The 16932-nt window shown below is 36.7% G+C and overlaps 1 protein-coding gene across 2 annotated transcripts in view; it reads right to left on the bottom strand.

Moving 5' to 3' along the window:
* The window catches only part of LOC116252306 (probable sphingolipid transporter spinster homolog 2), a 34096-nt gene that overhangs the window by 14187 nt on the left and 2977 nt on the right, over nucleotides 1-16932 (bottom strand). For both annotated transcript variants that reach the window (XM_031626471.2, XM_031626472.2), the window contains exons 4-10: nucleotides 15581-15685; nucleotides 15381-15456; nucleotides 14664-14738; nucleotides 10745-10847; nucleotides 10569-10634; nucleotides 10415-10484; nucleotides 8510-8607 (exon numbers count right to left, since the gene is read on the bottom strand). In XM_031626471.2, coding sequence (XP_031482331.1) covers nucleotides 8510-8607; nucleotides 10415-10484; nucleotides 10569-10634; nucleotides 10745-10847; nucleotides 14664-14738; nucleotides 15381-15456; nucleotides 15581-15685 — 593 coding nt within the window. The remainder of the gene's footprint in view (nucleotides 1-8509; nucleotides 8608-10414; nucleotides 10485-10568; nucleotides 10635-10744; nucleotides 10848-14663; nucleotides 14739-15380; nucleotides 15457-15580; nucleotides 15686-16932) is intronic.

Below are 16932 nucleotides of genomic sequence, written 5' to 3'. Positions count from 1 at the left end.
TTCAACAGATCCCAGTTTACGGATTACAGAATTGAGTTAATGATTATTTCAGACAACACTCAATCGCAAAGGGGATACACAATCTACCAGCCTCCCCTTTTCCATATTGATATAGGTAGAACAGTAGAACTTGTTATGCCACTTTCTGGAAAAGTAATTCAATATCTCCATAAACAGTTTATTAGCACGAACACAATACTGTCCTCTTAGGCAAGGCTGTTAGGTAGAACAGTTGAAATAAATTTTGATCAACAAAAATTAGGCACCAATCACCTTATTTAAGTTTGTGCACATCCTTGAGGTTATTATGGCTGTTCGTTTTCAATCTTTTCTTTTTACTACCCGCATCTGGACAGGAAGACCTACAAAACTTTTCATGAGATCGTTTTTTTCTCTGTTAAATGCTGCTTGGTTTTGGACATTAGAAATTCCTAGAAAACACAAATTATTAATACAAGAAAATCCCCTTCTAGTGTCTTACCTGCACAAGGTATTTGATAGTAACTCTTTTTTTTTTTACTGCATTATGGTAAAAATATTGTGGAAAAGAAGGCCATTGACCAGTTTATATCAACCATAAAAATATAAAAATGCAAAAACCTGTGACAGTAGGTCCCTTTTCCACCAATTTGGAGCAGTAAATCCATTACACTTGGTCCAGATGTAGCCACCATGAATTCTATAGCAACTATCAAGCATGCACTAACCAGATTCAAACTTGAACTTAGACTTAAATATGAACAAAAAACTACATACGAGTCTGGATAAAAAAGTAGTAACTATCTTGATTCTGCACATTAACACAGGAGTGGAAAAGGTTGACTGGTTGTCCATAAAATGATATTCATGTGCCTAGAAGGCTAGAACCCATGTTTTCTAAGATCTAATAGCTGATGTCTTGTCATTCAATAAGTCCAACTAGGTTCAACCATGCAAAACAAGTTTGTTCTAACCATCTTACTGGGGTTCGATTTGACAAAAAATGAAAATCAAAAAAAATCCACAAGTGATGTATCCAACATTATTCTGTATATCCCCGGAATCTGGAGAGCTGTCAATTGGAACCAAGAAGTTGTTTAACTAAAGTACAGCCTGCTTATGCAGGAAAAGATATATTTCTCCAGTTAGGATGTAATTAGGTTAAATTTATGCAAAAAGAACAAATATTTGGAAAAAAAAAAAAAGACCAAAGGTGACGACGTTGCAGGCAATGCATGCCTTTGGATCAGTAACTTTGTATCCTTTCGGGCAACAGATTGGTTCTTGGTAGAGCAAGCATATGCTGAAATCATGTTTTGTTAACACAGCCATTTTCATGACTGAACCAAGTTGGGTACCTAAGATCCACAATAGAACTTACACGCACCCAACACCAAAAGAAAAATTTTAATTCAAATATAAAATTTTGAATTAAATTTAAAATTTTGAATGTCTAAATTTTTTTAAGTTTAATTCAAAATTTCAAACTGCTGTTACCAACATTAATCTTGGCAAGGTTCTTCTCAGAATTTTTTTTACTATGTAGGTTTTTTAGGAAAAATCATTGAGAAGATCTCAGAAGCTTCAGACCTTGACCACAAACAAATACACACAAAGTACAAGTTATATGACAATCATCTTTTTTTCATGCAAAAATATAAAAAAAAAAACAAAAGTAGAAAGCTCTTTGAAATCATAAGAGAAACAAAATAAAACATTACATGCTTAAAATGACCAAAAAAAGAACATTTTACCACGTGCCAGGAAAATATGAGGATATCTCAAAATAACATCACCACTATTTTAATGTTTCATTACCACTAAATTTCGAAAATATGAGGATATTTTTCTTATATAATCAGCTGGCTCCAAAATGTCAACATTATCAAGTCAAAATATATTTGTGACAACAAATCAAACTCCATAATAGATTCAATTTTTTGAATTCATGTTTCAGAACTTTTTGACATGACTTTGATTTACATGCGATTCGAATTAAAATATCATCTGAATCCGAATTTATAACTTCTAAATTCAAGTTTTTAAATGAATTTCAGAATTTGAAGAAAGTATGTTTTACAGTCAACAAATACTTTACCAACAATCAACACACTTCAAAATCTAAAAATTTATTATAACAAGACCCACTTTTAGTCCTGACAAGGGCTTAAGACATTTTAAGATTAGACCCAACCTAAATAAGATCCTGCTTCAATCATACCATATCTCACCTACTTAATATGATTATATCTAATTTTCCTGCTGATGGTTGGATTATGAAAGTGATGCATAGCAGAGTTCCTTCCTAAAACTGCAGAATGAAAGGGTTGATATTACAATAGCAGGTTCAGGTAAAGAAGATTTTCAATAACCATCCATGTAAGGAAGCATTTTTTATTTATTTTAAATATAGTTCTAACTCATATTATTAAATTTTAAATTCCACAATCATTTAACTTTCAAACAAGATGACTTGTTTTCGATTAGCATACTTAATATTAGTATTCTTAATAAGTTAATATACAATCATTTATATTAGTTTTTGTTACAATGTAAGTTTGTTAAAAGTTTAGCTAACTATATTGAAAACCACACCGTGACAAATCCAACCCATTTCTGTTCTACCTGTTTTATGCCTGGTCTCATGAATTCACATTAGATCACATGAGTTGTTGCACCTAAAGGCTATTGTGGTTTCTGCGTTGTCATTGTAACCTGTTTGTGTCCTCTTTTCAAAAACTGAGCAATTTGAAAGCATTTTACAAGTGTATTTCTGCAGGTGATCCATCCATTTGATTACATGAACAACCTAGATTATTTATTTATGGTGCCAGGTAGAGCCTAGCAAAATTTTTCTTTTACCAACAAATTCTAATGACATGTGACAACTTGTAAACTTGCTCCAAAATCCCATTTTTGAGAGCATCTACAACTTACTCTAGTAAAAGATACTCTTTACATATTACAATGTCCAGATTCCTCAGCTGGAATATATGTTCTAACTTTCTAATGCAACCATTTTCCTTCTCTAGCCGAAAAGGAAACCAAAGGGGAAAAAAACGAAGTGTTTCATCCAATCATTAATAAACAAGAAGCTTGCCTCCAAGTCACTGTGAAGCAAATAATAAATGAACATATTCCATTTGGCTACAAAATGGTGGATTAAGACCTACTTCCCAAATAGGCAGATGATTTCCGGTGGTGGTTTACTCTGAAGTCATATTGTTAGTGTCCAGATTTCGGTTCTAGAATCAGGTCTGGATTGGGTCTATCGGGCTGACCCAGAAAAAATGGCTTTAAATAACGGAATTGGGAGGGCGCAAGGAGGTGATCGATGTAAGAGAGATTTTTCTCTGGAGAGAGTCGCTCTAACTGGATTAGGGTCGTGTGTTTGGGTGAGTATTTCTGGTAGCAGGTGGAAGTTAGCAAGCGTTGGCTAACAATGGTATCAGAGCTAGTCTCCGACGACAACCTAATGGAGATCGCTGCAGAGCAAATGGGTTGGATAGATGAATGGAAGGTGAAATTAACTTTTGATAGGATCGATCAATAGATGCTCGACATCGACTAGAAATTTCAGACGATTAGCTCAAGACAATTCATTATTAAGGAGTTGTTCCATGAGTTGCTCTGCAAGGACTCCAAAGCCTCTGAGCAGTTACAACCAGAAAAGATGCAACACCTGCCTTTGCAGTTTCTTACGAAAGCACTCAACATGAACAATGCATCAATGGTCATTGTTGCAGAGACCATGCTTATAGCCAAAAGGAGAGCATGCAGTAGGTAATCGGACCATCGTGCAACACAATCCAGATGGTAGAGAAGCTTCATTGCCAAGTCATTTTGTTGCCAACAGTCGGCAACACAACATTCTTGTTCCACCAATAATTCCAGATGCTATCATGGAGCATATTGGATGCAGAAAGGAACAAGATCATTCAGCGTATGACTATTCAAAATTGTCTTGTCATCGCCAACAACTTGGTTGCTAAGCTAGGTTGTCAATGGATGTGTTGAATGATAGTTCTAGTTCTTTATATAAGGAAAAGGGGAACCAAGGAGGCGTTAGAGCATGGCGTGCCTACCAGAAGACAGGGAGAGAGGGCTTGTAGCAAGAAGGGTGGTGACGAGAAGAAAATGGAGCCAAACATACTAAGCAGCCAGAGAAACCCCCCTGATACAGCGAACGTGGCCATTCAATTGACAACAAAAAACCATGGTTGAACCCTGGCTCTCATCTTTACTAAAGGTGTTAACAGCTTCACATCAGGAGACAAAGTCCCTATACCACTCCACGATGGCTCTAGGATGGTGTCTTAGATAAGCAAGAAACGAAAGTACGTTGCTGATGGAGTCTTCTATGCGGAGTTGAACGAGGTGCTGATGGAGGGAGGACTAGCGGCAGGGAATCCCTTCACCCCTAGAATAACACGCAAAGATGGCAACACCAGAAAGTGGAAGGGGGGCTGAATAAGGCAGCCTGAGAAACCATCTTGGAGCCGAACCATGGCAGCCAACGTCATTGATTGGGGGATTTGTGCAGGTAGTGCCGAACCGTTCTAAGATGGAGATATTGAAAGGTCGGCCAGTGAGCCTAAGGAACAAAAGAGATACTCCACTAAGAACAAAATACAGATGTCAAGCCGTTGCCCTCACCCTCTTGTGGAAAGTAACAACGACTTAGCTTCAGGAGACAATGTCTTGGGCACATGTGGAGTTTTGCAATCCATTGAAAATTGAAGTATAAAAGAAGCACCAAAAGTGCTTGTCGACTCTTTGACGATGCCCATCCTTCCAATGAAAGGAGCAAACAAGGATTGTCAGAACAAAGAACGAGAATTAGTAGACTTGGCTTTAGGCAGCAGCATAACTACCGATGATCCAAAAATTGATGAAAGTAAGAGTCCAGCAGCAGATGAAGTTCGCCATCTGAGGCATGTCTAGTTTCCCTTCCTCATACTTGCTGAGGTTCTATTGCCTTCAACCAGACTGGGTCTCCTGAGATGGAATGTGAGAGGCTTCACGGTGTGCACGATAGTTAAGCATGATGGACTGGAAGGGAGTAGATGTCAGCTCTCAAAGAGAGCTGCCTTAGAAATCGAGACCAAGGAGTCCGTTGAGAAGAAATTAGAAACAGAGACGAAGCATACTCTAGTGGGAATGTTGGGCATTTGGATTGCAGTAAAACAGAGGGGTTCGCCTGTCATCAAATCCATTTTGGGACTTTGTAAGAATTCCTTAATGGCGACGTGGTTGTTCGACCATTGAGCATACATTCACTGAGATATGCTTGGATGGCACGCTCTATCCACCACATGATTGCCTTGTAGGATCATCACTTCCTTCTAAGTTCTCTCCAGATACCATCTACATGATACTAAAGGATCTCACTCCAAATAACCTCAGGATCTTTTGGGAATCAAAGAATTTTAAAGGCCACATAGATATGAATCATATGATGGAGTCCTGGAAACAAACTGAATTTTCTGTTGAGAAAACTGATGCCATTGTACAAAAAATGGATAAATGCGTCCCCTAATGATGAACCTCATTTTCCTGCACCAAATTTATTTGTTCCCACTGAATTAGCAATCAAAGAAGTGCAGCAAGCCAAATATCCATTTTTGCTAACAAAACTTCTTTTCAAGATTGTGGTACAAGATAGATTTTGTCAAGATAGATTTCAACTGTCCTGAGTCACGCCATTCTTCTGATGCAGAAGTTGTCACTGACATTTTCACACGTTTTATTGATGGATTACTTGAATGATTATGCTTATGATGCACAAGTAGCTGGTTTGATGTACAAGATATCTCAACCTGATTTTGGGTTCTAGTTGACTGTGTTTGGATGCAACTACAAAAGGAAGCTATTGTTGGATGCCATAATTGAAAAAGTTGCTCAATTTGAAGTAAAACTAAAAAAAAAAAAACTGTGCTCAAGGAAAGCATGGTAAAGGAGTATTGACTGTATGAGAACTTCAAGTTTAGACAGCCATATCAGCAGGCAATGTACTATTCCTCTCTAATATTGGAGGACAATCCATGGCCTGGGAGTGGAAAACTTGAGGCTCTTGTTCATCTTGTAGCTGAAGACCTCTCAAAATTTTCTCAACTCTTGCTCTCCATGGCATTCTTTGAGTATCATGCTGCAGGAAACATTTGACCTAGTGAAGCAGAGACCTTGGTTATTGACATTGACAATTTATTGTTTCATATTGCAGAACAGATATGCAAGACTTTGTTTGCTTCACAGTTCTTGACAAATAGAATTGTCAAACTTCAGGCTGCAAGAAGCCATTTCTACTCCATTCAATGCCTTAACCAAGATAATCAGAATTCTGCACTATTATTCTATGTTCCGGTTGATCCGGATGTTTTGGTACTACATACAAAGCTTCAGCTCATTGTTCTTGTTGCAAAGCAGCCAGCGTTCCATCAGCCCCGTACAATTGAGCAGCTTGGTTACATTGTGATGCTAATGCAGAGGAATGACTCTGGAATTCAAGGACTGCAGTTTATTATTCAGTCCACTGTGAAGGACCCTGGATGGATTGATGAGAAGGTGGAGGCAATTTTTAAGATGTTTGTCGACAAACTTTATGCACTGTCTATTGAGGAATTTGAGATATCTCAAGGAAAGGAAAAAGCTACCAGGTGGGACCGACCTAAACTGGTACAAGAGTTGCTCAAATCATTTCACCAGACTAAATAATTGAGAAGTTCCTAGACCGACTGCTTCAGAATACTACCCACTTGTCGTTACCTCATCTTCTAGAGCTGGCAAATTTTGCACCAAATCCAAATGCAGGCCTCAACCACAGCTTTTCAAATATAAAACAAGAAAGCTAAGGAATGCATATTCCAATAACCCAATAGCTGGTTTGCCATTATTGGCAGTACTGTCTCATGCCAACTTGGAGGAAGTTTTTAAGCAGGAGAAGCTGACTTTCAAATGTATCTTTACACTATCATATTCATGGCTATTGTCGAGCCATGTTGTTACTATTAGCTACAGCCCTAGTTGGCTGTAGCCATTGGAGGACTCTTGTCTGTCAGCATTTGATTTGGTTCATCAGACCTTGAGGACAATGTGCTTTTGGAAGGGAGGAGTAATGTTAGTGTCCAGGTTTTGGTTCTAAAATCGGGTCTGGATCAGGTCTACTGGGTTGACCCGGAAAAATAGCTTTAAATAACAGAATTGGGAGGGCGCAAGGGGGTAATCGATGCAAGAGAGAATATCCTCTGGTGAGGGTCGCTCTAACTGGGTTAGGGCCATGTGTTTGTGTGAGTATTTCTGGTTGCAGGTGGAAGTTAGCAGGCAGTGGCTAACACATATATGGCATTTAGGGCCTATGTGGCAGAGTTTCAGACTCTCCACACCCGTTGCCTAAGTCCATAACTTAGGGGACAGGTGTTAGACTGGTGCCTAGGTGTGCCTAGGCTGGACTAGGCGCTAGCACGCCTAGTCCATGGGAAGGTGAAAAATCACCTTCCCTCCAAATTAAGTCATGTAATTTTATTATACACTGTTATACCGTATATACTTATATTCTAGGCAGTTATATTATATAATCTTTGTTCTTTAAGTATAGTTTGTTGTATGTTAATTACATATTCTATATCAACTCATCAAGTGGAAATTCCAGCCATACGTTAAGTACATATTCTATGAAACCAATGAATTTTTGTATATATCTTATGTGGTCTAAAACCTAGGTTTATGGTAAAAAGAGCACCAGTTTCTCTTGTTTAGTGCATGTCTAGTAATTAGAAAAATACATGCAGACCTCACTTTTGCAACCTGAATACAGATTTATTTTCTCATTTGTGAGGGTGTTTTGTGTATTATATGTATATTGTATGTTATATGTACAATCTGTTGTAAACTTATAATGTATATTATATGAACTGATTTCATATTATTTTTGTTTGAAATGATTCAAAAGAACGAGTCTATAAGGTCTATAACTGAAATAGTCTATAAGATATGCATTATGCAAGCATTGTCCAGTCTGTAAACAAGAATGACCTGTTTTCTTTTGTGTATCAAACTAAGGCATCACTTAATCTGTCATGTAAACAAGAACAGAACAGTTTCTCATGTTTTACTTTTTGGCTTTACTTACAAAGTATAATCATTCAATTAGAAAAGAACAGAACAGTTTTTCAAGTTTTACTTGGAATAGAAGCTCACAAGAATTAAATTCTACCAAAGAACTAAAAAAATGAAGAATGCAGTTACATGGATACAATTTGTGATCTGCATAGTGCACAAATATACATAACAGCATGTAGACTGCCATTTATAATGACAGAATGGTTCAGTAAACATCAGGAGCAACAAGTAAGGAATAAAGTTATATGGACAAATTCAGAGTCTACAGTTCCATGCATAAATGTGCAAAACTGCAGATAAATGACCATTTATTATGGCAGAATGGTGGTTCAACAAAATTGGCCATGATCTTATGATTTCTTATGCATGCAAAGATAGAAATAATGTTGGAGTGACAGACAGAAACAAGTACCTAAAACATTTACAACGTAGACCTTGTCAGCCAGAAGTACTTTTAGATCACCCCAGAACCTCGAAACTTGCTTCATAACCTTTGATGCACCGTTGGACCTAAAATAAGCATGATAAGACATTAAATAACAAGTTTATTGGCCTTCACAATATTTTATGGACGGCTACAGAGATGTGATAAAGGGATCCAAGTTACTAGGACAAAAATGATTGATATCTGCAGATCTAGTTAATGATGGTAATGGGAAAAAAAATGGCAAATGCAATTCATCTTAAGGGTATATCGTTCAATGGAGCCATACATTAGATCTAAGCATGGTCACAAACATCATTTACAGCTTTTAAACGGAGAGATTTTTCTCGGGTATAATATACAAAGTTGAAAATCTCAGGAAAAATCTCGACAAATTTAAAAGTATTTAAAAAATCGTAAATATAAAATGCAAAAAAATGAGAAGAAATAAAAAATGTCAGAAAGACTAAAAATGCATTTATTTACCTTTTTTGGCTTCTTTTTTGTTTTGGCCTAAGTCACATGGGTACAAGTATAGTTCAGGTATGGGTATGGAGATATGGGTACAAACATGGCAACTTTAGAAAACGTGGGTACAAAGGCATATATATATATACATACATGTGTGTGTGTGTGTGTGTGTGTGTGTGTGTGTGTGTGTGTGTGCAAAACAACACAAAAAAAAAATCAAAATGAAAGCAACATTTAAATAAACAAGTGATATAAATCAATGTTATCCACGTATCGTATAGGCGTATAGGTTTAGAAAATTTATACGGGACGCTTACGATACACAATACACTTGTGTATCATAAGCGTATCGCCCGTATCGTACAATACGGGGAAAAACACAAAAAAGGGGCCTGACGGCCCCTTTTTGCATTATGTTTTTAACTTTAAACACTCCTCCCTCTCTCTCTTCTTGTGTCTAAAGACTCCAAGAAACGTGGGAGGGAGAGATTTAGCCCATTTTTATCAAAAAATCACTGAGGATTCATCGATTTGGGAGATATTATTGTTGAACCATGAAAGGTGATAACTATATGTGTTGAACTTATGAAAAATCTAAGTCCTAAGACTCTAAGTCCTAAGATTTTATAAAATTTTCAAGTTTAAAATTGTGATGGATGCTTATTATGTTATTTTGAATCTCTGATTTCTTATTTTTGAATGTGATGTGTGTGTGTGCATTGTGGGAGAGAGAGAGAGAGAGAGAGTTAAAAATGAGAAATTGAAAAAAGAGATGATGGAAAAACAAGGAAAACAAGGCTCTTTTTGAAAATAGTAACAAAAAGGAGGTTTAAAACAAAAAATATTTTTCCTTTTTCTTCCTCTCCTCCTCCTCTTTCCTCCTCTATTTTCCCTTTTTTTTTTAGGGCCACACTCTAGCAGCATCTACATCATATCAACAAGGGTGCAAGCACCCAAAGTGTAGTGTCACTGTGACATAGATAGAGACCAACAGCATGGAAAAAAATAGCCAACTACTAGGGCTGTTTATAATGGAACCACATTAGGGTAGCTACAAGATTGCAATCAATGTAACAAACAGTGCCACCACTGAGTGACATCAACTGCTCTTTATACATGGCAATTTCACATAAAGGAGAAATTATTACTCTACTGTGGAGATTACCATTAGCAGGTGCCTTATATTACCAGTTACTACATCCATATATAAACTACAATCCAGCAATAGCTACAGCATTTATGGCTTTCATTAGATACCTAAACACTAGAAAGTAACCAATTTGGAAGTGTGTTTCACACTTGACATGCAATACCACAAATACAAACTTCAGAAGACATGCAAGTATGCAACCACAAGCACAACCGTAAGAAGTAACACACCTACATGCATGAATTTATACATAAGCACAAGGAGACACATACAAAGATGACTTCTTCTTGCTCCTATCATCACTCGCAGTAGAAGCATCCCCATCAACCTTTACTCCTCCATCTAGAAGTACGCACAAAAGATCCATAAAAGACTAACAGGAAAAATAAGATACTGCACTAACATATTGGAGCTGCAGCTTTCTACCTTTGCTGTCTACCAATGCCTCTTGAACGCTTGGCATAATTGAAGATTTTGAAGATGGAAAAAAGCCTGTAAGAACAAATAAGGTCAAGCTGAAAGTGTATTTCAAAGTTGAGTCATGCTGATAATGATAAGAGATGATGAAGAATCATTGAATTTGCAGATGAGAAATTCTGCACCTTTCAATTGCAGAGGCCTAATCACAAATCCAAGAATAGCAAATGGAAGCATCAAGCATGCCTCTACCCAGAATGCTACTCGCCAATTAGTATAGCCTCCAACCTACCAATATATAAACAGGTTATATTCATTAAACCTTCAAAACTATTACAGAAGAATGTAACATCCGTGACATGGAGGAATCATCTAAAAATTTGAGAAATCTTGTGGGCCTTATGTACCTACGTGCCATATTACCTAGTGTCCTACTACATGATCTGTTTATTATGTGAACTAGAGACGGTTAAGGGAGAAATTAGCAGGTTCTACGACTAGTTTTTGCTTTGACTTGTTGCCTTCAGAATTAGAGCAAAGTTAACACTCAAATATGGGGTCTAACATGAAAAAACATGTGCTACATAAGGGGGACATTTTGTAACATCTCATGTTTTGAGAGGGGCTTGAGAATCACCCTACATCTAAGATTTTGAAAAATTTCATCAGCCTCGTATATACTTGTCTTCTACTATTCTATACCATCAAGCATTGTGGTTTAATCTATTTGAGTATGAACCATAACTAGTTAATAGGCAAGACCGCATCCACCTAAGGCTGCACAATGAGCCAAGTAATATGAGCTTAACTTGCATAAGCTCAGGTCCAGCTCGACCCTTTGTTAAACAAGTCAAATTCAAGCCAATAGTCTACCTCAAGCAACTAAACAGGTCAAGTTACACGTACTCAAGGAATACTTATAAGAGTTGTTCCCATATCAATAACTCAGCTGGCATTGGCCCAGTGGGTGTCTCTGTGGACTTTGAAATTGCATGTTCCATGATTGAATCCATAGGTACAGTGTACTTGAAAAAGTTTAACCTTTTTATTTGGCCCAGGTGAGTGCATGGCTCAACCTAAGCTCAGCCATAGGCTCAGATAATGGCTTGGCTCGTACATTAAACTAATTAAGGAGCTTGAGCTGGTCGACATAGGCCCAAGCTGAGCACAAGCCGGGCCTTGCAAGAACTGTGCCAAGTTTGGGGCGATTCATGTGCACCCAGTCCAGTTTTAGACTGGGTTATTACCTAAAATCTTCACAAGTGCTTTTGCAGTGGAATAACACTTCAAAAATAGTTCTAGAGAAAAGATCTAAATAACAGTTGAAAGATCATGAACAAGAAATCTAAAGCAAAAAAGGAAAACACCAGGACTGGAATGTTCTACTTTATTTTTTGAACATCTGTTTTGGCCTTTGGGAATACAAAGATCAGATAGGTTCTCTCTCTCTCTCTCTCTCTCTCTCTCTCTCTCTCTCTCTCTCTCTCTCATGTTAAAAAATTATTATGCAAATGACACAAAGACAAAAGAGAAAAGGCAACAATATTTCCTAAAGATGTTTTGTAAGAAAAAAGGTAAAAAACAATGTCAGCATATCAGCTTCACCCTCAAAAGATGATAAGTATCATCCTTATATCAGGCAGTATCAGGCATAAAAAATAAATAAACTTTAAGATCAAAACGTTAACGTTTAACTATTATTCTGATACGGGCTGACTAAGCAAATGAAGGACAATATGGCCCAAACTGGTTTTATATTGGTCAATATTTATGAAGTACCATGTTGGACCCGGCATTGTTGCAATGAGGGGCCGACATGTGCATCAACAAATATGGGCTGATATGCACCAATATTGATGACACTGGAAATGCAAACCAAATGTGACTTACCAACACAAGGACTAGTCGGTCAATGAAGTAGTCCTTGACTAGTCGACTAAGTTGGTCAACTATCCATCAAACTGGGCCCTAGTGATTTGGCAGGTATTGAAGAAACAGAAGGTACATATTGTCTTTGTGTCGCCTGTGACCTTACAGTGTTTATGATGAAGAAAATCTGAAAATTTGTGAAAATATAGGTCACACTGCAAAGTGGGAGTAAAATGTCAGATTTCTATGAAGGTGGATTCTATGTCACATGGGTGCGGATGCAAATTTGGGTGTGGGGTTGCAGTGAGGGTATAAGTAATATATGCCACAAAATTGTCTCTAAATAGCAGAACTATCAAATGACAAGTTCAAAATTTAGATTACCAAATACCAAATTCTATATGAATACATAATCTAAACAGAAAAAACTAAACATACATGATATTGATACCCTGTACACTATACAGTGTTATTATTTATTAACATAATAAAATTTTAAAACATAACATGAGATTTGAGAAGTGAGAACTGTATACCATGATAAGAATTAAGACAACATAGTTACAAATATGAAAAAAAAAAACAAAAAGTTGTAACTCGTAACACACTGCAAACAAGCAAAAACACAAACACAAGCCAACAGAAACGATACATCACAGTTTCACAATTAAAAAAACACTGCAATGATACCCTGTACACTATACAGTGTTATTATTTATTAACATAATAAAATTTTAAAACATAACATGAGATTTGAGAAGTGAGAACTGTATACCATGATAAGAATTAAGACAACATAGTTACAAATATGAAAAAAAAAAAAAACAAAAAGTTGTAACTCGTAACACACTGCAAACAAGCAAAAACACAAACACAAGCCAACAGAAACGATACATCACAGTTTCACAATTAAAAAAACACTACAAATAAAAAAAACAGTTGCAGTAACAGTATGATACATCACACTATCATAGGTTCACAATAAAAAGCACTCTGCAAATAAGAACTTCAAAACAGACTTGCAGTAGCAGACTAGCAGTAAACAGCGGCCCATTACACATGATTTTTTTACAGAAAATAAAAAAATAAAAAAAAAACTAAGGGAACAGATTAAAAGATTGATCGAACAAAAATCCCTAACAAACCACAACGATAAACAGTCCTTCTGAAAACAAAATCGATAACGTCTGAGTGGAAACAATAAAAAGAGGACAGTTTAAACTGGAGTCTGAGAGCTGCCAATGAAAAGCCTAATGACTGAACATGAACATCAGTCGCCAGAAAAATGATAAAGGCATGAGCACTGAAAAAGAAGCGGCGGCTGTACTGGAGATCAACTGCATGTTATTTGCCAAAGAAAGCTCGAACATTGCTGCCAGTGCGGGAGCCTGACAGTGATGGAGAATGCCGGTGAATAGTCGCCGGAAGGTGGTGAAGATCACCGGAAGGAGCACACACCGAAGTGGAACAAGGAAAGGGCTTCAACTGAGTGTCTTGATCGAGCCCTAACCCTTACACTTTAATATTTGTGTAACAAATGATTGAAAAAAGAAAAAAATGAACAGCACGCTAGTTGACTGCACATGACTCACATTTGATGCAAATCGGGGTGCACGTCCAAAAATGATAAATATGAACTAGTGCAGTGACCGCACCTGATGCGTGTTGACCGTGCTTAGGTACATGTAGGACAGTAGGAGCTCCACCCATGTCAACACAACATGGATGTAGCTTGAAAAATAAAGCACCCATGAGACATAGGTTGGATTTATATAATTATTATCTAGGTGCCCAAGATGTTCAAAATCAGTAAAATTTCATAAAGGAAGGCAAAATGAAACACAGGCACCCCTTCAGTCCTTCACTAATTAGATATTTGTGCACATTCATCTAAATATACAGGACAACTAAGGGCTTAAAGCTTCTAGAACAACAAGAGATTGTGTGAAACATTTAAAGCTTCTAGAACAACAAGAGATTGTGAGAAACATCAGGCTGGATTGGCCTTGCATTTTGCAATGCTTATAAGTATTTAACTTCACCTTAGGAAAAAGGCATTCCAGATCATCAGAAACAAAAGAAGAAGCCATTAGATATTAGAAAAAGGCATGTTCCTACATTATTATGAAAAAAAATTTAAGTAGAAGTAACAACTGAGTAAATTATGTAACAAATGCAGAACTTACAGCATAATTAGAAAGGGTTTAAGCAAATTTGGTCAGGTAAAGAACTTACCAAGCCTCCATATACATAGCCCAGTGCAATTCCAGTTGGAATACACATATAGAATATGGCAAGCCATGCAGTTTTCTGACAAAAATCTCAAAGGAGAAAAAGAAAAATTTAGAATCAACGCAGGTATTCCAAGAAAGAGGAAGAAAATCAATTTCATTGTCCAACATGAATCAAAGGAATTTTCCAGGATATGATGCATGAATGTTCCAGTTATTTTATAACCAATTAGGTGATTCGCCCATCAAGATGCTGGACGAGCTGACTGACTCTGTGCTTTCAGGAAATAGCATCCCGCATGGTACAAGCATGAAGTCCAAGGATAAAATTTTACAGGTAACACGAGGTTGCACATGGATCTAGGCATTACTATCTTCAATTTAACCAGATTTTGCATAACTAGGCTTAGGCTTAGATTTGGACCCACATGGAATACATTAAAACCAAAGCCATGTCCTAGTCAGATTTGGGATCTTGGCTCTAATCTGAATACTGCCAAAGAATCAAATGCAAGACTGCACAGCCGACCTGCACTTGGTTTCTACATTCATTAGCAAACCTAAGTAATCAGGTCACATTCAGGTTGGTAACCAGAACTCCAAGACATTTCATCTCTAGTTGGGACGAGCCATAAACTTCAAAGCTTAGTTCTCTCTCTAAGAACATTAAAATACTAAATTGTAGTTCCTGGGAGAAGCAAAGATAAAAAAATAACTTAACCTGAGAAGGAGGGGCATTATCATCGATAAAAGGAGCAGCCAAACTTATGAACGAGGCCTCACCAACACCAACTAACCTGTGATATCAAGCAGCTCAAACATGATTTTTTTTTTCAGAAAAAAAAATATAACCATGAAAAGTACATTAAAAATCATTCATAGATTTTGTACAGCAAGAAGGGGTTGCAGAAACAGACGTACATGCGGAAAATTGTGATGGACCAAAAATTAAAAGAACAACCGCAACCAGCTGCCGCAAACGTCCAGACTGACAATCCAACTCCAATCAGTCTAAATGGATTATGCCTGCAAAGTAGAAGATCAAGGCAGTCTGAAGTGAAGAACTGTCGACAATTTGTTGTAAAATGACATGTACAAGTCCTAAGCCAAGAAAGCATGAAATTCTTGTCAACAAAAATAATAAACTGAAGTCTGGAAAGTTGGAAACATGCAGCTTACGTTGAATTAGGCAATGTGCAGATCCAAATAGAAAACCATTGGATATAAACAAAAAACTACAGTAACATGGAATACATATGCATATGAATCAAAAGCACAATCATACACATACATAAATGTTGATTACAACTAGATACAGAAGACAGAATGAGATTATAATCAATGTTGTGTGTATCAGTGTGTAATGTGTGACATACATAATGTAACTTTTAGAGTGCATATCACATTCGTTTCAAGGGTATCAAAATCCTACATGTCTCATATGTTACAGGGCCCATATCATACAATACCAGTGTCTTATAGCCTGTATCCTGTGATATTGGCATGGCAGAAATTTTAGCGGACCCCAACCCTAGTTTTTTGTCTGCATTAGAGACCTACAAGCACAAGATGCAAAGTTTCCAAGAACCAAGACAAGATTGTGCCTAGCCATAAAGAACAGAACAAGTAGAATAACATCTCTTCACACAAAAACAAAAAAGAAATTGGTTAATTTGTTTGAACTCGATATATGAAAATACATTCTGAAGACAATTGAATTCATTTAGATCATGATTGCAGTGGAATACGTGATTTGGTTTAACTCTCAAATGCAAACAATTCTTGCAAGTGATTTTGATTATCATAGCATGAGAAATTAACTTTTACATGCAATAGAGAAACAGCGAGTGAGGGCGACAGTCAAAACAGTTCTTGCAAACCCATTTTCTTATGTTTGCTTTGTCCGTAGATGAGAATCATTCTAACAAGTTGTATGGGTGAATCTAATGAGAACAAATTAAAGACACTTCACCTGAAGCATGGAAGATCATGGCAGTTACAACTGTAAGAGTTACATATACACACAGAATCTTGAAAATCTACTTATTATATACCAATATTTGTAAATGCCAATAAAATACCAAGAAATATTTGGTATCTTTAATGTTCAGCTATTTGAAATATTTTATCTTTATCTTGATATCATCATCATAAATCTCATCTCATTCTGAGGAACTCTTCCTCACAGAATTTTCATTTTTGAATTACTCTATGTTTATAAAATCTAGCGAATTTTATGGTTTAGAAAACATGAAAACATATTGAGGATTTGT

This window comes from Nymphaea colorata, chromosome 4 (genome assembly GCF_008831285.2).
Source record: "Nymphaea colorata isolate Beijing-Zhang1983 chromosome 4, ASM883128v2, whole genome shotgun sequence".
In the NCBI taxonomy this organism is placed as follows: domain Eukaryota; kingdom Viridiplantae; phylum Streptophyta; class Magnoliopsida; order Nymphaeales; family Nymphaeaceae; genus Nymphaea; species Nymphaea colorata.
This window is presented reverse-complemented; position numbering and strand designations above follow the sequence as displayed.